At 44.2% G+C, this 24381-nt stretch overlaps 1 protein-coding gene and 1 long non-coding RNA gene across 14 annotated transcripts in view; both read left to right on the forward strand.

Moving 5' to 3' along the window:
• The window catches only part of flii (FLII actin remodeling protein), a 114505-nt gene extending 104340 nt beyond the window's left edge, over positions 1-10165 (forward strand). The window contains 2 exon segments of the mRNA XM_082964630.1: positions 1384-1449; positions 9093-10165. Of these exon segments, the coding sequence (XP_082820756.1) occupies positions 1384-1449; positions 9093-9227 (201 nt within the window). The 3' untranslated portion in view covers positions 9228-10165.
• On the forward strand, positions 3529-9086 carry LOC145861716 (uncharacterized). Of its 13 annotated transcripts, XR_014381330.1 has the most exons (5): positions 3529-3979; positions 4015-4084; positions 4140-5728; positions 5777-6476; positions 6575-9086. It is a non-coding gene; the product is annotated as an uncharacterized LOC145861716 (long non-coding RNA). The 13 variants fall into 13 exon arrangements; XR_014381331.1 differs by having other exon boundaries at positions 3529-5728; positions 6575-8798; positions 8855-9086; XR_014381332.1 differs by having other exon boundaries at positions 3529-5728; positions 6575-8609; positions 8764-9086.
• Positions 10166-24381: the final 14216 nt, after the last annotated feature.

Here is a 24381-nt window from a genome sequence, read left to right on the forward strand (position 1 = left end):
ATATACACCTGGACACTACACCTGTCTGTCTATATACACCTGGACACTACACCTGTCTATCTATATACACCTGGACACCTACACCTGTCTGTCTATATACACCTGGACACTACACCTGTCTGTCTATATACACCTGGACACTACACCTGTCTGTCTATATACACCTGGACACTACACCTGTCTGTCTATATACACCTGGACCCTACACCTGTCTATCTATATACACCTGGACACTACACCTGTCTGTCTATATACACCTGGACCCTACACCTGTCTATCTATATACACCTGGACACTACACCTGTCTGTCTATATACACCTGGACACTACACCTGTCTATCTATATACACCTGTCTATCTATATACACCTGGACACTACACACACCTGTCTATCTATATACACCTGGACACTACACCTGTCTGTCTATATACACCTGGACACTACACCTGTCTGTCTATATACACCTGGACACTACACCTGTCTATCTATATACACCTGGACACTACACCTGTCTATCTATATACACCTGGACACTACACCTGTCTGTCTATATACACCTGGACACTACACCTGTCTGTCTATATACACCTGTCTATCTATATACACCTGGACACTACACCTGTCTATCTATATACACCTGGACACTACACCTGTCTATCTATATACACCTGGACACTACACCCGTCTATCTATATACACCTGGACACTACACCTCGTCTATCTATATACACCTGGACACTACACCTGTCTGTCTATATACACCTGGACACTACACCTGTCTGTCTATATACACCTGGACACTACACCTGTCTGTCTATATACACCTGGACACTACACCTGTCTGTCTATATACACCTGGACACTACACCCTGTCTATATACACCTGGACACTACACCTGTCTATCTATATACACCTGGACACTACACCTGTCTATCTATATACACCTGGACACTACACACACCTGTCTATCTATATACACCTGGACACTACACACACCTGTCTATCTATATACACCTGGACACTACACACACCTGTCTATCTATATACACCTGGACACTACACACACCTGTCTATCTATATACACCTGGACACTACACACACCTGTCTATCTATATACACCTGGACACTACACACACCTGTCTATCTATATACACCTGGACACTACACCTGTCTATCTATATACACCTGGACACTACACCTGTCTATCTATATACACCTGTCTATCTATATACACCTGGACACTACACCTGTCTATCTATATACACCTGGTACTATCTATATACACCTGTCTATCTATATACACCTGGACACTACACCTGTCTATCTATATACACCTGGACACTACACCTGTAATAGTGTTTTCTCTCTCTGTCTCTGTCAGGTGTACATGTGGGTGGGAACTCAGACCAGTCAGGTAGAAATTAAACTCAGCCTCAAAGCCTGCCAGGTGAGATATGTGACCCTCCCCCGCCCAAACAGTAATGATTTGTTTTCTATAGTTTTACTATATCTTTACTGTGTCTGCAGTCTATGTTTTACTATATCTTTACTGTGTATAGAGTCTGCCAGTCTATTGTTTTACTATATCTTTACTGTGTATAGAGTCTGCCAGTCTATTGTTTTACTATATCTTTACTGTGTCTGCCAGTCTATTGTTTTACTATATCTTTACTGTGTATAGAGTCTGCCAGTCTATTGTTTTACTATATCTTTACTGTGTATAGAGTCTGTCAGTCTATTGTTTTACTATATCTTTACTGTGTATAGAGTCTGCCAGTCTATAGTTTTACTATATCTTTACTGTGTATAGAGTCTGCCAGTCTATTGTTTTACTATATCTTTACTGTGTATAGAGTCTGTCAGTCTATTGTTTTACTATATCTTTACTGTGTATAGAGTCTGTCAGTCTATAGTTTTACTATATCTTTACTGTGTCTGCCAGTCTATTGTTTTACTATATCTTTACTGTGTCTGTCAGTCTATTGTTTTACTATATCTTTACTGTGTATAGAGTCTGCCAGTCTATAGTTTTACTATATCTTTACTGTGTCTGCCAGTCTATTGTTTTACTATATCTTTACTGTGTATAGAGTCTGCCAGTCTATTGTTTTACTATATCTTTACTGTGTATAGAGTCTGTCAGTCTATTGTTTTACTATATCTTTACTGTGTCTGTCAGTCTATTGTTTTACTATATCTTTACTGTGTATAGAGTCTGCCAGTCTATTGTTTTACTATATCTTTACTGTGTATAGAGTCTGTCAGTCTATTGTTTTACTATATCTTTACTGTGTATAGAGTCTGCCAGTCTATTGTTTTACTATATCTTTACTGTGTCTGCCAGTCTATTGTTTTACTATATCTTTACTGAGTCTGCCAGTCTATAGTTTTACTATATCTTTACTGTGTATAGAGTCTGTCAGTCTATTGTTTTACTATATCTTTACTGGTGGTCTGTCAGTCTCATCCTGTTTTACTATATCTTTACTGGTGGTCTGTCAGTCTATAGTTTTACTATATCTTTACTGTGTCTGTCAGTCTATTGTTTTACTATATCTTTACTGTAGTCTGCCAGTCTATTGTTTTACTATATCTTTACTGTGTATAGAGTCTGCCAGTCTATTGTTTTACTATATCTTTACTGTGTATAGAGTCTGTCAGTCTATTGTTTTACTATATCTTTACTGTGTATAGAGTCTGCCAGTCTATTGTTTTACTATATCTTTACTGTGTCTGCCAGTCTATTGTTTTACTATATCTTTACTGAGTCTGCCAGTCTATTGTTTTACTATATCTTTACTGTGTCTGTCAGTCTATTGTTTTACTATATCTTTACTGTGTATAGAGTCTGCCAGTCTATAGTTTTACTATATCTTTACTGTGTCTGCCAGTCTATTGTTTTACTATATCTTTACTGTGTCTAGAGTCTGTCAGTCTATTGTTTTACTATATCTTTACTGTGTATAGAGTCTGTCAGTCTATAGTTTTACTATATCTTTACTGTGTATAGAGTCTGCCAGTCTATTGTTTTACTATATCTTTACTGTGTCTGTCAGTCTATTGTTTTACTATATCTTTACTGTGTCTAGAGTCTGCCAGTCTATTGTTTTACTATATCTTTACTGTGTATAGAGTCTGCCAGTCTATTGTTTTACTATATCTTTACTGTGTCTGCCAGTCTATTGTTTTACTATATCTTTACTGTGTATAGAGTCTGCCAGTCTATTGTTTTACTATATCTTTACTGTGTATAGAGTCTGCCAGTCTATTGTTTTACTATATCTTTACTGTGTATAGAGTCTGCCAGTCTATTGTTTTACTATATCTTTACTGTGTTAGGTCTGTCAGTCTATTGTTTTACTATATCTTTACTGTGTATAGAGTCTGCCAGTCTATTGTTTTACTATATCTTTACTGTGTCTAGAGTCTGCAGTCTATTGTTTTACTATATCTTTACTGTTTATAGAGTCTGCCAGTCTATTGTTTTACTATATCTTTACTGTGTCTGTCAGTCTGTTGTTCTGTCTCTCCTCCAGATGGTAATATAATGGTGGTTCTGTCTCTCCTCCAGGTGGTTCTGTCTCTCCTCCAGATGGTAATATAATGGTGGTTCTGTCTCTCCTCCAGGTGGTTCTGTCTCTCCTCCAGATGGTAATATAATGGTGGTTCTGTCTCTCCTCCAGGTGGTTCTGTCTCTCCTCCAGGTGGTAATATAATGGTGGTTCTGTCTCTCCTCCAGGTGGTAATATAATGGTGGTTCTGTCTCTCCTCCAGGTGGTTCTGTCTCTCCTCCAGATGGTAATATAATGGTGGTTCTGTCTCTCCTCCAGATGGTAATATAATGGTGGTTCTGTCTCTCCTCCAGGTGGTTCTGTCTCTCCTCCAGATGGTAATATAATGGTGGTTCTGTCTCTCCTCCAGGTGGTTCTGTCTCTCCTCCAGATGGTAATATAATGGTGGTTCTGTCTCTCCTCCAGGTGGTAATATAATGGTGGTTCTGTCTCTCCTCCAGATGGTAATATAATGGTGGTTCTGTCTCTCCTCCAGATGGTAATATAATGGTGGTTCTGTCTCTCCTCCAGGTGGTTCTGTCTCTCCTCCAGTGGTAATATAATGGTGGTTCTGTCTCTCCTCCAGGTGGTAATATAATGGTGGTTCTGTCTCTCCTCCAGATGGTAATATAATGGTGGTTCTGTCTCTCCTCCAGGTGGTTCTGTCTCTCCTCCAGATGGTAATATAATGGTGGTTCTGTCTCTCCTCCAGGTGGTTCTGTCTCTCCTCCAGATGGTAATATAATGGTGGTTCTGTCTCTCCTCCAGATGGTAATATAATGGTGGTTCTGTCTCTCCTCCAGGTGGTTCTGTCTCTCCTCCAGATGGTAATATAATGGTGGTTCTGTCTCTCCTCCAGATGGTAATATAATGGTGGTTCTGTCTCTCCTCCAGGTGGTTCTGTCTCTCCTCCAGGTGGTAATATAATGGTGGTTCTGTCTCTCCTCCAGATGGTAATATAATGGTGGTTCTGTCTCTCCTCCAGGTGGTTCTGTCTCTCCTCCAGATGGTAATATAATGGTGGTTCTGTCTCTCCTCCAGGTGGTTCTGTCTCTCCTCCAGGTGGTTCTGTCTCTCCTCCAGATGGTAATATAATGGTGGTTCTGTCTCTCCTCCAGGTGGTAATATAATGGTGGTTCTGTCTCTCCTCCAGGTGGTTCTGTCTCTCCTCCAGGTGGTTCTGTCTCTCCTCCAGATGGTAATATAATGGTGGTTCTGTCTCTCCTCCAGGTGGTAATATAATGGTGGTTCTGTCTCTCCTCCAGGTGGTTCTGTCTCTCCTCCAGGTGGTTCTGTCTCTCCTCCAGATGGTAATATAATGGTGGTTCTGTCTCTCCTCCAGGTGGTTCTGTCTCTCCTCCAGATGGTAATATAATGGTGGTTCTGTCTCTCCTCCAGGTGGTTCTGTCTCTCCTCCAGATGGTAATATAATGGTGGTTCTGTCTCTCCTCCAGATGGTAATATAATGGTGGTTCTGTCTCTCCTCCAGGTGGTTCTGTCTCTCCTCCAGGTGGTAATATAATGGTGGTTCTGTCTCTCCTCCAGGTGGTAATATAATGGTGGTTCTGTCTCTCCTCCAGGTGGTTCTGTCTCTCCTCCAGGTGGTAATATAATGGTGGTTCTGTCTCTCCTCCAGGTGGTTCTGTCTCTCCTCCAGGTGGTAATATAATGGTGGTTCTGTCTCTCCTCCAGATGGTAATATAATGGTGGTTCTGTCTCTCCTCCAGATGGTTCTGTCTCTCCTCCAGGTGGTTCTGTCTCTCCTCCAGATGGTAATATAATGGTGGTTCTGTCTCTCCTCCAGGTGGTTCTGTCTCTCCTCCAGATGGTAATATAATGGTGGTTCTGTCTCTCCTCCAGGTGGTTCTGTCTCTCCTCCAGGTGGTTCTGTCTCTCCTCCAGATGGTAATATAATGGTGGTTCTGTCTCTCCTCCAGGTGGTTCTGTCTCTCCTCCAGATGGTAATATAATGGTGGTTCTGTCTCTCCTCCAGGTGGTAATATAATGGTGGTTCTGTCTCTCCTCCAGGTGGTTCTGTCTCTCCTCCAGATGGTAATATAATGGTGGTTCTGTCTCTCCTCCAGGTAGTTCTGTCTCTCCTCCAGATGGTAATATAATGGTGGTTCTGTCTCTCCTCCAGATGGTAATATAATGGTGGTTCTGTCTCTCCTCCAGGTGGTTCTGTCTCTCCTCCAGATGGTAATATAATTGTCTCTCCTCCAGGTGGTAATATAATGGTGGTTCTGTCTCTCCTCCAGGTGGTTCTGTCTCTCCTCCAGGTGGTTCTGTCTCTCCTCCAGATGGTAATATAATGGTGGTTCTGTCTCTCCTCCAGGTGGTAATATAATGGTGGTTCTGTCTCTCCTCCAGGTGGTTCTGTCTCTCCTCCAGATGGTAATATAATGGTGGTTCTGTCTCTCCTCCAGGTGGTTCTGTCTCTCCTCCAGATGGTTCTGTCTCTCCTCCAGATGGTAATATAATGGTGGTTCTGTCTCTCCTCCAGGTGGTAATATAATGGTGGTTCTGTCTCTCCTCCAGGTGGTTCTGTCTCTCCTCCAGGTGGTAATATAATGGTGGTTCTGTCTCTCCTCCAGGTGGTAATATAATGGTGGTTCTGTCTCTCCTCCAGGTGGTTCTGTCTCTCCTCCAGATGGTAATATAATGGTGGTTCTGTCTCTCCTCCAGGTGGTAATATAATGGTGGTTCTGTCTCTCCTCCAGATGGTTCTGTCTCTCCTCCAGGTGGTAATATAATGGTGGTTCTGTCTCTCCTCCAGGTGGTAATATAATGGTGGTTCTGTCTCTCCTCCAGGTGGTTCTGTCTCTCCTCCAGATGGTAATATAATGGTGGTTCTGTCTCTCCTCCAGGTGGTTCTGTCTCTCCTCCAGGTGGTTCTGTCTCTCCTCCAGATGGTAATATAATGGTGGTTCTGACTCTACTCCAGGTGGTTCTGTCTCTCCTCCAGATGGTTCTGTCTCTCCTCCAGATGGTAATATAATGGTGGTTCTGTCTCTCCTCCAGGTGGTTCTGTCTCTCCTCCAGGTGGTAATATAATGGTGGTTCTGTCTCTCCTCCAGGTGGTTCTGTCTCTCCTCCAGATGGTAATATAATGGTGGTTCTGTCTCTCCTCCAGGTGGTTCTGTCTCTCCTCCAGATGGTTCTGTCTCTCCTCCAGATGGTAATATAATGGTGGTTCTGTCTCTCCTCCAGGTGGTTCTGTCTCTCCTCCAGGTGGTAATATAATGGTGGTTCTGTCTCTCCTCCAGATGGTAATATAATGGTGGTTCTGTCTCTCCTCCAGGTGGTTCTGTCTCTCCTCCAGATGGTTATGTCTCTCCTCCAGGTGGTAATATAATGGTGGTTCTGTCTCTCCTCCAGGTGGTTCTGTCTCTCCTCCAGATTGTAATATAATGGTGGTTCTGTCTCTCCTCCAGGTGGTAATATAATGGTGGTTCTGTCTCTCCTCCAGGTGGTAATATAATGGTGGTTCTCTCTCCCCTCCAGATGGTTCTGTCTCTCCTCCAGGTGGTAATATAATGGTGGTTCTGTCTCTCCTCCAGATGGTTCTGTCTCTCCTCCAGATGGTAATATAATGGTGGTTCTGTCTCTCCTCCAGGTGGTTCTGTCTCTCCTCCAGATTGTAATATAATGGTGGTTCTGTCTCTCCTCCAGGTGGTAATATAATGGTGGTTCTGTCTCTCCTCCAGATGGTTCTGTCTCTCCTCCAGGTGGTAATATAATGGTGGTTCTGTCTCTCCTCCAGATGGTTCTGTCTCTCCTCCAGATGGTAATATAATGGTGGTTCTGTCTCTCCTCCAGATGGTAATATAATGGTGGTTCTGTCTCTCCTCCAGGTGGTTCTGTCTCTCCTCCAGGTGGTTCTGTCTCTCCTCCAGGTGGTTCTGTCTCTCCTCCAGGTGGTAATATAATGGTGGTTCTGTCTCTCCTCCAGATGGTAATATAATGGTGGTTCTGTCTCTCCTCCAGGTGGTTCTGTCTCTCCTCCAGGTGGTTCTGTCTCTCCTCCAGATGGTAATATAATGGTGGTTCTGTCTCTCCTCCAGGTGGTTCTGTCTCTCCTCCAGATGGTAATATAATGGTGATTCTGTCTCTCCTCCAGGTGGTTCTGTCTCTCCTCCAGATGGTAATATAATGGTGGTTCTGTCTCTCCTCCAGGTGGTAATATAATGGTGGTTCTGTCTCTCCTCCAGATGGTAATATAATGGTGGTTCTGTCTCTCCTCCAGGTGGTTCTGTCTCTCCTCCAGGTGGTTCTGTCTCTCCTCCAGATGGTAATATAATGGTGGTTCTGTCTCTCCTCCAGGTGGTTCTGTCTCTCCTCCAGATGGTAATATAATGGTGGTTCTGTCTCTCCTCCAGGTGGTTCTGTCTCTCCTCCAGATGGTAATATAATGGTGGTTCTGTCTCTCCTCCAGGTGGTAATATAATGGTGGTTCTGTCTCTCCTCCAGGTGGTTCTGTCTCTCCTCCAGATGGTAATATAATGGTGGTTCTGTCTCTCCTCCAGATGGTAATATAATGGTGATTCTGTCTCTCCTCCAGGTGGTTCTGTCTCTCCTCCAGGTGGTAATATAATGGTGGTTCTGTCTCTCCTCCAGGTGGTTCTGTCTCTCCTCCAGGTGGTAATATAATGGTGGTTCTGTCTCTCCTCCAGATGGTAATATAATGGTGGTTCTGTCTCTCCTCCAGGTGGTAATATAATCGTGGTTCTGTCTCTCCTCCAGGTGGTTCTGTCTCTCCTCCAGATGGTAATATAATGGTGGTTCTGTCTCTCCTCCAGGTGGTTCTGTCTCTCCTCCAGGTGGTAATATAATGGTGGTTCTGTCTCTCCTCCAGATGGTAATATAATGGTGGTTCTGTCTCTCCTCCAGGTGGTTCTGTCTCTCCTCCAGGTGGTTCTCTCTCCTCCAGATGGTAATATAATGGTGGTTCTGTCTCTCCTCCAGGTGGTTCTGTCTCTCCTCCAGATGGTAATATAATGGTGGTTCTGTCTCTCCTCCAGGTGGTAATATAATGGTGGTTCTGTCTCTCCTCCAGGTGGTTCTGTCTCTCCTCCAGGTGGTTCTGTCTCTCCTCCAGATGGTAATATAATGGTGGTTCTGTCTCTCCTCCAGGTGGTTCTGTCTCTCCTCCAGGTGGTTCTGTCTCTCCTCCAGATGGTAATATAATGGTGGTTCTGTCTCTCCTCCAGGTGGTAATATAATGGTGGTTCTGTCTCTCCTCCAGGTGGTTCTGTCTCTCCTCCAGATGGTAATATAATGGTGGTTCTGTCTCTCCTCCAGATGGTAATATAATGGTGATTCTGTCTCTCCTCCAGGTGGTTCTGTCTCTCCTCCAGATGGTAATATAATGGTGGTTCTGTCTCTCCTCCAGGTGGTTCTGTCTCTCCTCCAGATGGTAATATAATGGTGGTTCTGTCTCTCCTCCAGATGGTAATATAATGGTGGTTCTGTCTCTCCTCCAGGTGGTTCTGTCTCTCCTCCAGATGGTAATATAATGGTGGTTCTGTCTCTCCTCCAGGTGTACATCCAGCACATGCGGTCTAAGGAGTCGGAGACGCCCAGGAAGCTGCGTCTGGTCAGGAAGGGGAACGAACCCCACTGCTTCACACGATGCTTCCACGGCTGGGGGGCCTTCAAGACGCCGCCCGCGTAGAAATGCACAGCGTAGACACGTCCACGTAGAAACGCACAGCGTAGACACGTCCACGTAGAAACACACAGCATAGACACGCCCGCTCTACGTAGAAACGCACAGCATAGACACGTCCACGTAGAAACACACAGCATAGACATGTCCGCTCTACATAGATGCAGCTTTGTCTTCTACCTGAAAGAGACGCTTTATCATATCAGCACATGTTTTACCTGCTGGATGTTCCCCTTCCTGTTCCCCTCCCCTCCTTCCTGTTCCCCTCCCTCCTTCCTGTTCCCCTCCTTCCTGTTCCCCTCCCTCCTCCTTCCTGTTCCCCTCCCTCCTCCTTCCTGTTCCCCTCCCTCCTCCTTCCTGTTCCCCTCCTTCCTGTTCCCCTCCCTCCTCCTTCCTGTTCCCCTCCCTCCTCCTTCCTGTTCTCCCCCTTCCTGTTCCCCTCCCTCCTCCTTCCTGTTCCCCTCCCTCCTCCTTCCTGTTCCCCTCCCTCCTCCTTCCTGTTCCCCTCCCTCCTCCTTCCTGTTCCCCTCCCTCCTCCTTCCTGTTCTCCTCCTTCCTGTTCCCCTCCCTCCTCCTCCCTCCGTTCCCCTCCCTCCTCCTCCTTCCTGTTCCTCTCCCTCCTCCTTCCTGTTCCTCTCCTTCCTCCTTCCTGTTCCCCTCCCTCCTCCTTCCTGTTCCCCTCCCCCCCCCTCTGTAAGGGTCAGATCTCCGTTCTGACGAGAGAGAGCACTCTGTATTTCTGTGTTTCAGTGATCGGTCCTGGCCTTGCCGTAGATATAGTCATACCAGATATAGATGTATATTTACTAGACTGCCATCTTCTACTGTACTGCAGCAGCTCTACGTGCGCACGCCTGGCTGTAATTGTGCGCACGCTCCTGATGTCACTTGCAGACACTATATATTTAATGGTTTTATATGAGAATAAAGTTTAACGAAACGTGTTGTCTGTCTACTAACTGGATCTCAAGTTGACTTTGCTTTTACACTTTTTCAAGGTCATTTACTTTCTGTATCTATTCAACCTTTTTTTTGTGTCGGGGGGGGGGGGAAATAAATCTGATTTTTCAGGGGTGTTGCAGCACTCACTCGCCTCCATTGGCTGACGGACACCCGGATACAACTGTGGGAAGCTTTGGACCAGCATCCCTGAGGAACGCTTTCAACACTTTGTAGAGTCCGTGTCCCGAAGAATTGAGGCTGTTCTGAGGGCAAAAGGGGGGGTGGAACTCCCAACATTAGGAAGGTGTTCCTAATGTTTTGTCCGCTCAGTGGAAATGACGTTAGATTTATTTTACCTTCTGATCGCTGGAGACGGGAGACCAGTCGTCACGGCAGCAAACTGAATCATATCAACTTCCCCACAGCTTTGTGGGTATTGTTAGATGTTAGAAAACACCTGCAATAACATCTCTGTGTATACGACCAAATAAAATGTGATTTTGATTTGTTAAAGTCGATGAAAACGCTGTGACTGTACGGCCTTTTAATAACTTGCAGGGACGTGACGTCTAGTCCCAAGTCTTTCAGGACACCTGAGGGTCCCAGCGTCCGTTGGTCTGATCAGTTGCTTTAATTACGCGGTTCGTTCCTTTCACGGTATTTTCCCGGGACTCAGAGTTTAGGAAAATATGCAACTTTTACATAAATATCAGTACATTTCATTGCCCTTATGCATAAAACAAATAACAATGGCATTAAATATCCGTATAAATATCCATTCGTGTTTATTTACCCTCCATTAAAAACACTCATATCTGTCTAGGTTGGAACTGTTGAAATAAAATACATATTTTATTTATTCTGAACTGGAATAAAGTGATTGATCACATCACACACAGTCCTAACGACAGCAGGTCTATTCTGGCCTCTGTTTTTAACAACACTGAGGTCCTAACGACAGCAGGTCTATTCTGGCCTCTGTTTTTAACGACACTGAGGTCCTAATGACAGCAGGTCTATTCCGGCCTCTGTTTTTAACAACGCTGAGGTCCTAACGACAGCAGGTCTATTCCGGCCTCTGTTTTTAACAACACTGAGGTCCTAATGACAGCAGGTCTATTCTGGTCTCTGTTTTTAACAGCACTGAGGTCCTAACGACAGCAGGTCTATTCTGGTCTCTGTTTTTAACAGCACTGAGGTCCTAACGACAGCAGGTCTATTCCGGCCTCTGTTTCTAACAGCACTGAGGTCCTAATGACAGCAGGTCTATTCTGGTCTCTGTTTTTAACAGCACTGAGGTCCTAACGACAGCAGGTCTATTCTGGCCTCTGTTTTTAACAACGCTGAGGTCCTAACGACAGCAGGTCTATTCCAGCCTCTGTTTCTAACAACGCTGAGGTCCTAATGACAGCAGGTCTATTCTGGCCTCTGTTTCTAACAGCACTGAGGTCCTAACGACAGCAGGTCTATTCTGGCCTCTGTTTTTAACAACGCTGAGGTCCTAATGACAGCAGGTCTATTCCGGCCTCTGTTTTTAACAACACTGAGGTCCTAATGACAGCAGGTCTATTCTGGCCTCTGTTTTTAACAGCACTGAGGTCCTAACGACAGCAGGTCTATTCCGGCCTCTGTTTTTAACAACACTGAGGTCCTAACGACAGCAGGTCTATTCTGGCCTCTGTTTTTAACAGCACTGAGGTCCTAATGACAGCAGGTCTATTCTGGTCTCTGTTTTTAACAACACTGAGGTCCTAATGACAGCAGGTCTATTCTGGTCTCTGTTTTTAACAGCGCTGAGGTCCTAACGACAGCAGGTCTATTCTGGCCTCTGTTTTTAACGACACTGAGGTCCTAACGACAGCAGGTCTATTCCGGCCTCTGTTTTTAACGACGCTGAGGTCCTAATGACAGCAGGTCTATTCCGGCCTCTGTTTTTAACAGCACTGAGGTCCTAACGACAGCAGGTCTATTCTGGTCTCTGTTTCTAACAGCACTGAGGTCCTAATGACAGCAGGTCTATTCTGGCCTCTGTTTTTAACAACACTGAGGTCCTAACGACAGCAGGTCTATTCTGGTCTCTGTTTTTAACAACACTGAGGTCCTAATGACAGCAGGTCTATTCTGGCCTCTGTTTCTAACAGCACTGAGGTCCTAACGACAGCAGGTCTATTCTGGCCTCTGTTTTTAACAACACTGAGGTCCTAATGACAGCAGGTCTATTCCGGCCTCTGTTTTTAACAACACTGAGGTCCTAATGACAGCAGGTCTATTCTGGCCTCTGTTTCTAACGACACTGAGGTCCTAATGACAGCAGGTCTATTCTGGCCTCTGTTTTTAACAACGCTGAGGTCCTAATGACAGCAGGTCTATTCTGGCCTCTGTTTCTAACGACACTGAGGTCCTAATGACAGCAGGTCTATTCTGGCCTCTGTTTCTAACGACACTGAGGTCCTAACGACAGCAGGTCTATTCTGGCCTCTGTTTTTAACAGCACTGAGGTCCTAACGACAGCAGGTCTATTCTGGCCTCTGTTTCTAACAGCACTGAGGTCCTAATGACAGCAGGTCTATTCTGGCCTCTGTTTCTAACAACACTGAGGTCCTAACGACAGCAGGTCTATTCTGGCCTCTGTTTCTAACAACACTGAGGTCCTAATGACAGCAGGTCTATTCTGGCCTCTGTTTTTAACGACGCTGAGGTCCTAACGACAGCAGGTCTATTCTGGCCTCTGTTTTTAACAGCACTGAGGTCCTAACGACAGCAGGTCTATTCCGGCCTCTGTTTTTAACGACACTGAGGTCCTAATGACAGCAGGTCTATTCCAGCCTCTGTTTCTAACAGCACTGAGGTCCTAACGACAGCAGGTCTATTCTGGCCTCTGTTTCTAACAACGCTGAGGTCCTAATGACAGCAGGTCTATTCTGGCCTCTGTTTTTAACGACACTGAGGTCCTAACGACAGCAGGTCTATTCCAGCCTCTGTTTCTAACAGCACTGAGGTCCTAACGACAGCAGGTCTATTCTGGCCTCTGTTTCTAACAACGCTGAGGTCCTAATGACAGCAGGTCTATTCTGGCCTCTGTTTTTAACGACACTGAGGTCCTAACGACAGCAGGTCTATTCTGGCCTCTGTTTTTAACGACACTGAGGTCCTAACGACAGCAGGTCTATTCTGGCCTCTGTTTTTAACAACGCTGAGGTCCTAACGACAGCAGGTCTATTCCGGCCTCTGTTTTTAACAACACTGAGGTCCTAATGACAGCAGGTCTATTCTGGTCTCTGTTTTTAACAGCACTGAGGTCCTAACGACAGCAGGTCTATTCTGGCCTCTGTTTTTAACGACACTGAGGTCCTAATGACAGCAGGTCTATTCCGGCCTCTGTTTTTAACAACGCTGAGGTCCTAACGACAGCAGGTCTATTCCGGCCTCTGTTTTTAACAACACTGAGGTCCTAATGACAGCAGGTCTATTCTGGTCTCTGTTTTTAACAGCACTGAGGTCCTAACGACAGCAGGTCTATTCTGGTCTCTGTTTTTAACAGCACTGAGGTCCTAACGACAGCAGGTCTATTCCGGCCTCTGTTTCTAACAGCACTGAGGTCCTAATGACAGCAGGTCTATTCTGGTCTCTGTTTTTAACAGCACTGAGGTCCTAACGACAGCAGGTCTATTCTGGCCTCTGTTTTTAACAACGCTGAGGTCCTAACGACAGCAGGTCTATTCCAGCCTCTGTTTCTAACAACGCTGAGGTCCTAATGACAGCAGGTCTATTCTGGCCTCTGTTTCTAACAGCACTGAGGTCCTAACGACAGCAGGTCTATTCTGGCCTCTGTTTTTAACAACGCTGAGGTCCTAATGACAGCAGGTCTATTCCGGCCTCTGTTTTTAACAACACTGAGGTCCTAATGACAGCAGGTCTATTCTGGCCTCTGTTTTTAACAGCACTGAGGTCCTAACGACAGCAGGTCTATTCCGGCCTCTGTTTTTAACAACACTGAGGTCCTAACGACAGCAGGTCTATTCTGGCCTCTGTTTTTAACAGCACTGAGGTCCTAATGACAGCAGGTCTATTCTGGTCTCTGTTTTTAACAACACTGAGGTCCTAATGACAGCAGGTCTATTCTGGTCTCTGTTTTTAACAGCGCTGAGGTCCTAACGACAGCAGGTCTATTCTGGCCTCTGTTTTTAACGACACTGAGGTCCTAACGACAGCAGGTCTATTCCGGCCTCTGTTTTTAACGACGCTGAGGTCCTAATGACAGCAGGTCTATTCCGGCCTCTGTTTTTAACAGCACTGAGGTCCTAACGACAGCAGGTCTATTCTGGTCTCTGTTTCTAACAGCACTGAGGTCCTAATGACAGCAGGTCTATTCTGGCCTCTGTTTTTAACAACACTGAGGTCCTAACGACAGCAGGTCTATTCTGGTCTCTGTTTTTAACAACACTGAGGTCCTAATGACAGCAGGTCTATTCTGGCCTCTGTTTCTAACAGCACTGAGGTCCTAACGACAGCAGGTCTATTCTGGCCTCTGTTTTTAACAACACTGAGGTCCTAATGACAGCAGGTCTATTCCGGCCTCTGTTTTTAACAACACTGAGGTCCTAATGACAGCAGGTCTATTCTGGCCTCTGTTTCTAACGACACTGAGGTCCTAATGACAGCAGGTCTATTCTGGCCTCTGTTTTTAACAACGCTGAGGTCCTAATGACAGCAGGTCTATTCTGGCCTCTGTTTCTAACGACACTGAGGTCCTAATGACAGCAGGTCTATTCTGGCCTCTGTTTCTAACGACACTGAGGTCCTAACGACAGCAGGTCTATTCTGGCCTCTGTTTTTAACAGCACTGAGGTCCTAACGACAGCAGGTCTATTCTGGCCTCTGTTTCTAACAGCACTGAGGTCCTAATGACAGCAGGTCTATTCTGGCCTCTGTTTCTAACAACACTGAGGTCCTAACGACAGCAGGTCTATTCTGGCCTCTGTTTCTAACAACACTGAGGTCCTAACGACAGCAGGTCTATTCTGGCCTCTGTTTTTAACAACACTGAGGTCCTAATGACAGCAGGTCTATTCCGGCCTCTGTTTTTAACAACGCTGAGGTCCTAATGACAGCAGGTCTATTCCGGCCTCTGTTTTTAACAGCACTGAGGTCCTAATGACAGCAGGTCTATTCTGGCCTCTGTTTTTAACGACACTGAGGTCCTAATGACAGCAGGTCTATTCTGGCCTCTGTTTCTAACAACGCTGAGGTCCTAACGACAGCAGGTCTATTCTGGCCTCTGTTTTTAACAACACTGAGGTCCTAATGACAGCAGGTCTATTCCGGCCTCTGTTTTTAACAACGCTGAGGTCCTAACGACAGCAGGTCTATTCTGGCCTCTGTTTCTAACAACGCTGAGGTCCTAATGACAGCAGGTCTATTCTGGCCTCTGTTTTTAACAACGCTGAGGTCCTAACGACAGCAGGTCTATTCTGGCCTCTGTTTCTAACAGCACTGAGGTCCTAATGACAGCAGGTCTATTCTGGCCTCTGTTTTTAACAGCACTGAGGTCCTAATGACAGCAGGTCTATTCTGGCCTCTGTTTTTAACAACGCTGAGGTCCTAATGACAGCAGGTCTATTCCGGCCTCTGTTTTTAACAACGCTGAGGTCCTAATGACAGCAGGTCTATTCTGGCCTCTGTTTTTAACAACGCTGAGGTCCTAATGACAGCAGGTCTATTCCGGCCTCTGTTTTTAACAACGCTGAGGTCCTAATGACAGCAGGTCTATTCTGGCCTCTGTTTTTAACAGCACTGAGGTCCTAACGACAGCAGGTCTATTCCGGCCTCTGTTTTTAACGACACTGAGGTCCTAATGACAGCAGGTCTATTCTGGCCTCTGTTTTTAACAGCACTGAGGTCCTAATGACAGCAGGTCTATTCTGGCCTCTGTTTTTAACAGCACTGAGGTCCTAATGACAGCAGGTCTATTCCGGCCTCTGTTTTTAACAGCACTGAGGTCCTAATGACAGCAGGTCTATTCTGGCCTCTGTTTTTAACAGCACTGAGGTCCTAATGACAGCAGGTCTATTCCGGCCTCTGTTTTTAACAGCACTGAGGTCCTAACGACAGCAGGTCTATTCTGGCCTCTGTTTTTAACAACACTGAGGTCCTAATGACAGCAGGTCTATTCCGGCCTCTGTTTTTAACAACACTGAGGTCCTAATGACAGCAGGTCTATTCTGGCCTCTGTTTCTAACGACACTGAGGTCCTAATGACAGCAGGTCTATTCTGGCCTCTGTTTTTAACGACACTGAGGTCCTAACGACAGCAGGTCTATTCTGGCCTCTGTTTTTAACAACACTGAGGTCCTAATGACAGCAGGTCTATTCCGGCCTCTGTTTTTAACAGCACTGAGGTCCTAATGACAGCAGGTCTATTCTGGCCTCTGTTTTTAACAGCACTGAGGTCCTAATGACAGCAGGTCTATTCTGGCCTCTGTTTTTAACGACACTGAGGTCCTAATGACAGCAGGTCTATTCCGGCCTCTGTTTCTAACAACGCTGAGGTCCTAATGACAGCAGGTCTATTCTGGTCTCTGTTTTTAACAACGCTGAGGTCCTAATGACAGCAGGTCTATTCCAGTCTCTGTTTTTAACGACACTGAGGTCCTAATGACAGCAGGTCTATTCCGGCCTCTGTTTTAAACAGCACTGAGGTCCTAATGACAGCAGGTCTATTCTGGCCTCTGTTTTTAACAGCACTGAGGTCCTAATGACAGCAGGTCTATTCTGGCCTCTGTTTTTAACAACACTGAGGTCCTAATGACAGCAGGTCTATTCTGGCCTCTGTTTTTAACGACACTGAGGTCCTAATGACAGCAGGTCTATTCTGGCCTCTGTTTTAAACACTGAGGTCCTAATGACAGCAGGTCTATTCTGGCCTCTGTTTTAACACTACTGAGGTCCTAATGACAGCAGGTCTATTCTGGCCTCTGTTTTTAACAACACTGAGGTCCTAATGACAGCAGGTCTATTCCGGCCTCTGTTTTTAACAACACTGAGTTCCTAATGACAGCAGGTCTATTCTGGCCTCTGTTTTTAACAACACTGAGGTCCTAATGACAGCAGGTCTATTCTGGCCTCTGTTTTTAACGACACTGAGGTCCTAATGACAGCAGGTCTATTCTGGCCTCTGTTTTAAACACTGAGGTCCTAATGACAGCAGGTCTATTCTGGCCTCTGTTTTAACACTACTGAGGTCCTAATGACAGCAGGTCTATTCTGGCCTCTGTTTTTAACAACACTGAGGTCCTAATGACAGCAGGTCTATTCTGGCCTCTGTTTTTAACAGCACTGAGGTCCTAATGACAGCAGGTCTATTCTGGCCTCTGTTTTTAACGACACTGAGGTCCTAATGACAGCAGGTCTATTCTGGTCTCTGTTTTTAACAGCACTGAGGTCCTAATGACAGCAGGTCTATTCCGGCCTCTGTTTTTAACAACACTGAGGTCCTAATGACAGCAGGTCTATTCTGGCCTCTGTTTTTAACAACACTGAGGTCCTAATGACAGCAGGTCTATTCTGGCCTCTGTTTTTAACAGCACTGAGGTCCTAATGACAGCAGGTCTATTCTGGACTCTGTTTTTAACAACACTGAGGTCCTAATGACAGCAGGTCTATTCTGGCCTCTGTTTTTAACAGCACTGAGGTCCTAATGACAGCAGGTCTATTCTGGCCTCTGTTTTTAACGACACTGAGGTCCTAATGACAGCAGGTCTATTCCGGCCTCTGTTTCTAACAGCACTGAGGTCCTAATGACAGCAGGTCTATTCTGGCCTCTGTTTCTAACAACACTGAGGTCCTAATGACAGCAGGTCTATTCTGGCCTCTGTTTTTAACAACGCTGAGGTCCTAATGACAGCAGGTCTATTCCGGCCTCTGTTTTTAACAACACTGAGGTCCTAATGACAGCAGGTCTATTCTGGCCTCTGTTTCTAACGACACTGAGGTCCTAATGACAGCAGGTCTATTCTGGGCTCTGTTTCTAACAACACTGAGGTCCTAATGACAGCAGGTCTATTCTGGCCTCTGTTTTAACACTACTGAGGTCCTAATGACAGCAGGTCTATTCTGGCCTCTGTTTTTAACAACACTGAGGTCCTAATGACAGCAGGTCTATTCTGGCCTCTGTTTTTAACAGCACTGAGGTCCTAATGACAGCAGGTCTATTCTGGCCTCTGTTTTTAACGACACTGAGGTCCTAATGACAGCAGGTCTATTCTGGTCTCTGTTTTTAACAGCACTGAGGTCCTAATGACAGCAGGTCTATTCCGGCCTCTGTTTTTAACAACACTGAGGTCCTAATGACAGCAGGTCTATTCTGGCCTCTGTTTTTAACAACACTGAGGTCCTAATGACAGCAGGTCTATTCTGGCCTCTGTTTTTAACAGCACTGAGGTCCTAATGACAGCAGGTCTATTCTGGACTCTGTTTTTAACAACACTGAGGTCCTAATGACAGCAGGTCTATTCTGGCCTCTGTTTTTAACAGCACTGAGGTCCTAATGACAGCAGGTCTATTCTGGCCTCTGTTTTTAACGACACTGAGGTCCTAATGACAGCAGGTCTATTCCGGCCTCTGTTTCTAACAGCACTGAGGTCCTAATGACAGCAGGTCTATTCTGGCCTCTGTTTTTAACAACACTGAGGTCCTAATGACAGCAGGTCTATTCTGGCCTCTGTTTTTAACGACACTGAGGTCCTAATGACAGCAGGTCTATTCCAGCCTCTGTTTTTAACGACACTGAGGTCCTAATGACAGCAGGTCTATTCTGGCCTCTGTTTTTAACAGCGCTGAGGTCCTAATGACAGCAGGTCTATTCTGGCCTCTGTTTCTAACAGCGCTGAGGTCCTAATGACAGCAGGTCTATTCCGGCCTCTGTTTTTAACAACACTGAGGTCCTAATGACAGCAGGTCTATTCTGGCCTCTGTTTTTAACAGCACTGAGGTCCTAATGACAGCAGGTCGTTGTAGATCAACAACCCAGAACTGTGTGAGTGGGTTCTCAGTCAGGCAGGAGTCCACTTCCTGTTGTAGATGGAACAACCCAGAACTGTTTTACCCCCAAAAAGTATCTTGCTTCAATCAGTTTATTCTAGTTCAGAATAACAATTATTGTATTTTAACAGCAACAGGAATAACAAGTCAGCGACTGATAAAATGGGAATAACAAGTCAGTAACTGATAAATGGGAATAACAAGTCAGTAAATGGGAATAACAAGTCAGTAAATGGGAATAACAAGTCAGCGACTGATAAAATGGGAATAACAAGTCAGTAAATGGGAATAACAAGTCAGTAAATGGGAATAACAAGTCAGTAAATGGGAATAACAAGTCAGCGACTGATAAATGGGAATAACAAGTCAGTAAATGGGAATAACAAGTCAGTAAATGGGAATAACAAGTCAGTAAATGGGAATAACAAGTCAGCGACTGATAAAATGGGAATAACAAGTCAGTAACTGATAAATGGGAATAACAAGTCAGTAAATGGGAATAACAAGTCAGTAACTGATAAATGGGAATAACAAGTCAGTAAATGGGAATAACAAGTCAGTAAATGGGAATAACAAGTCAGTAACTGATAAATGGGAATAACAAGTCAGTGACTGATAAATGGGAATAACAAGTCAGCGACTGATAAATGGGAATAACAAGTCAGTAACTGATAAATGGGAATAACAAGTCAGCGACTGATAAAATGGGAATAACAAGTCAGCGACTGATAAATGGGAATAACAAGTCAGTGACTGATAAATGGGAATAACAAGTCAGTAAATGGGAATAACAAGTCAGTAACTGATAAATGGGAATAACAAGTCAGTAACTGATAAATGGGAATAACAAGTCAGCGACTGATAAAATGGGAATAACAAGTCAGTGACTGATAAATGGGAATAACAAGTCAGTAAATGGGAATAACAAGTCAGTAACTGATAAATGGGAATAACAAGTCAGTGACTGATAAATGGGAATAACAAGTCAGCGACTGATAAATGGGAATAACAAGTCAGTGACTGATAAATGGGAATAACAAGTCAGTAAATGGGAATAACAAGTCAGTAACTGATAAATGGGAATAACAAGTCAGTAAATGGGAATAACAAGTCAGCGACTGATAAATGGGAATAACAAGTCAGTGACTGATAAATGGGAATAACAAGTCAGTAACTGATAAAATGGGAATAACAAGTCAGTAAATGGGAATAACAAGTCAGTAAATGGGAATAACAAGTCAGTAAATGGGAATAACAAGTCAGCGACTGATAAAATGGGAATAACAAGTCAGTAAATGGGAATAACAAGTCAGTAAATGGGAATAACAAGTCAGCGACTGATAAATGGGAATAACAAGTCAGCGACTGATAAAATGGGAATAACAAGTCAGTAAATGGGAATAACAAGTCAGTAAATGGGAATAACAAGTCAGCGACTGATAAAATGGGAATAACAAGTCAGTAACTGATAAATGGGAATAACAAGTCAGCGACTGATAAAATGGGAATAACAAGTCAGCGACTGATAAAATGGGAATAACAAGTCAGCGACTGATAAAATGGGAATAACAAGTCAGTAAATGGGAATAACAAGTCAGTAAATGATAAATGGGAATAACAAGTCAGTGACTGATAAATGGGAATAACAAGTCAGTAACTGATAAATGGGAATAACAAGTCAGCGACTGATAAATGGGAATAACAAGTCAGTAAATGGGAATAACAAGTCAGTAACTGATAAATGGGAATAACAAGTCAGCGACTGATAAAATGGGAATAACAAGTCAGCGACTGATAAATGGGAATAACAAGTCAGTGACTGATAAATGGGAATAACAAGTCAGTAAATGGGAATAACAAGTCAGTAACTGATAAATGGGAATAACAAGTCAGTAAATGGGAATAACAAGTCAGTAACTGATAAATGGGAATAACAAGTCAGCGACTGATAAAATGGGAATAACAAGTCAGTGACTGATAAATGGGAATAACAAGTCAGTAAATGGGAATAACAAGTCAGTAACTGATAAATGGGAATAACAAGTCAGTGACTGATAAATGGGAATAACAAGTCAGCGACTGATAAATGGGAATAACAAGTCAGTGACTGATAAATGGGAATAACAAGTCAGTAAATGGGAATAACAAGTCAGTAAATGATAAATGGGAATAACAAGTCAGCGACTGATAAATGGGAATAACAAGTCAGCGACTGATAAATGGGAATAATAAGTCAGTAAATGGGAATAACAAGTCAGTGACTGATAAAATGGGAATAACAAGTCAGCGACTGATAAATGGGAATAACAAGTCAGTAACTGATAAAATGGGAATAACAAGTCAGTAAATGGGAATAACAAGTCAGTAAATGGGAATAACAAGTCAGTAAATGGGAATAACAAGTCAGCGACTGATAAAATGGGAATAACAAGTCAGTAAATGGGAATAACAAGTCAGTAAATGGGAATAACAAGTCAGCGACTGATAAATGGGAATAACAAGTCAGCGACTGATAAAATGGGAATAACAAGTCAGTAAATGGGAATAACAAGTCAGTAAATGGGAATAACAAGTCAGCGACTGATAAATGGGAATAACAAGTCAGCGACTGATAAATGGGAATAACAAGTCAGTAAATGGGAATAACAAGTCAGCGACTGATAAAATGGGAATAATTTCATGCTTAAAGGCAATTTTTTTAATTTTTTATTCATACATTTATTCAGAGAACACAAAGGTAGCCACACCTGCAGAGCGCGATACGTGACTAAATAAGGCACGTCTGAATACTAAGCGTGTAGGAAAAGCATATATATATTTTATTTATTTAAGTCAGTTAAGAACAAAATTCTTATTTACAATGACGGTCTACCCCGGGCCAAACCCGAACGACGCTGGGCCAATTGTGCACCGCCCTATGGGGACTCCCAATCCACGGCCGGATGTGATGCAGCCTGGATTCGAACCAGGGACTGTAGTGACGCCTCTTGCGCCACTCGGGAGACCATGTGCCTTCGGACAGTAGTCAGACCCCTGGATTTTTCCCCACATTTTGTTACATTACAGCCTTATTCTTAAATAGATTTTTAAAAAATGTTCATCGGCAATCTACACACAATAACCCCATAATAACAAAACGAAAACAGGTTTTTATAATTTTTATTACAGATAAAAACAGAATCCTTTATAATAAACAGTACCAGTCATTCCAGGGTTTTTCTTTAATATTTTCTACATCGTAGAATAGTAGTGAAGACGTCAAAACTATGAAATAACACAATATGGAATCATGTAGTAACCAACAAAAAAATAATATATTTAAAATTCTTCAAAGTAGCCACCTTTTGCCTAGACAGCTTGACATTCTCTCAACCAGCTTCATGAGGTAGTCACCTGGAATGGTAGTCACTTCAATTAACAGGTGTGTCTTGTTAATTAGTGGAGTTTCTTTCCTTCTTAATGCGTTTGAGCCAATCAGTTGTGTTGTGACAAGGTAGGGGGTGGTATACAGAAGATAAGCTCTATTTGGTAAAAGATCAAGTCCTTATTATGCCAAGAACAGCTCAAACAAGCGAAGAGAAACGACAGTCCATCATTACTTTAACAGATGACTTTAACAGGCAATACGGAAAACGTATAGAACGTTGAAACCCTGAAATGAGTAGGTGTGTCCAAACTTTTGACTGGTACTGTAAGTTTTCAGACCCTTTTGCTATGAGACTCAGTTGAGCTCAGGTCCATCCTGTTTCCATTGATCATCCTTGAGATGTTTCTACAATTTGATTGGACATGATTTGGAAAGGCGCACACCTGTCTATATAAGGTCCCACAGTTGACAGTGCATGTCAGAGCAAAAATCCAAGCCATGAGGTTGAAGGAATTGTCCGTAGAGCTCCGAGACAGGATTGTGTCGAGGCAGAGATCTGGGGGAAGGGTACCAAAACATTTCTGCAGCATTGAAGGTCCCCAAGAACACAGTGGCCTCCATCATTCTTTAAATGGAAGAAGATTGGAACCACCAAGACTCATCCTAGAGCTGGCCGCCCGGCCAAACTGAGCAATCGGGGGAGAAGAGCCTTGGTCAGGGAGGTGAACGAAGAACCCAAATGGTCACTCTAACAGAGCTCCGGAGTTGACGGAAACCTGCTCCAGAGCGCTCAGGACCTCTCACTGGGGGGGGGGGGGGGGGGCGAATGTTCACCAACAGGACAATGCCCCCTAAACCCACAGCCAATCTCTGCGTGAGCTTGAGAGGCTCAGCGGAGAAGAACATGAGAAACTCCCCAAATACAGGTGAGCCAAGCTTGTAGCGTCAGACTCGAGGCTGTAATCGCTGCCGAAGGCGTTTCAACAAAGTTAAGAGTCTGAATACTTATGCAAATTATATTTCAGTTTTTTTTTTTTTTATTCATACATTTGCAAAATTGTCTAAAAAAAAAATCTGTTTTTGCTTTGTCATTATGGGGTATTGTGATGTCATTGTCGGGGTATCGTGATGTCATTGTCGGGGTATCGTGATGTCATTGTGGGGTATCGTGATGTCATTGTGGGGTATCGTGATGTCATTACGGGGTATTGTGATGTCATTACGGGATATTGTGATGTCATTGTGGGGTATCGTGATGTCATTGTGGGGTATCGTGATGTCATTGTGGGGTATTGTGGGGGGGGGGTAAAAAACGAATTTAATACATTTTAAGAATAGACCACGTTCAGTAACCAGACAGACAGACAGACAGACATGAAGCCACCAGACCTCCAGAGCCACGTTCAGTAACCAGACAGACAGACAGACAGACAGACAGACAGACAGACAGGAAGCCACCAGACCTCCAGGGCCACGTTCAGTAACCAGACAGACAGACAGACAGACAGACAGACAGGAAGCCACCAGACCTCCAGGGCCACGTTCAGTAACACAGACAGACAGACAGACAGGAAGCCACCAGACCTCCAGGGCCACGTTCAGTAACCAGACAGACAGACAGACAGACAGACAGACAGACAGACAGACAGACAGACAGACAGACAGACAGACAGACAGACAGGAAGCCACCAGACCTCCAGAGCTACGTTCATTAACACAGACAGACAGACAGACAGTTTAGGAGTAAATACTTTATTAACATTCTCCTTCAGCAACACCTCTACAGGAAATAGAGACTCTGTTCCTGGTTCC

This window comes from Salmo salar, chromosome 18 (assembly GCF_965601325.2).
Source record: "Salmo salar chromosome 18, fSalSal1, whole genome shotgun sequence".
NCBI lineage: Eukaryota > Metazoa > Chordata > Actinopteri > Salmoniformes > Salmonidae > Salmo > Salmo salar.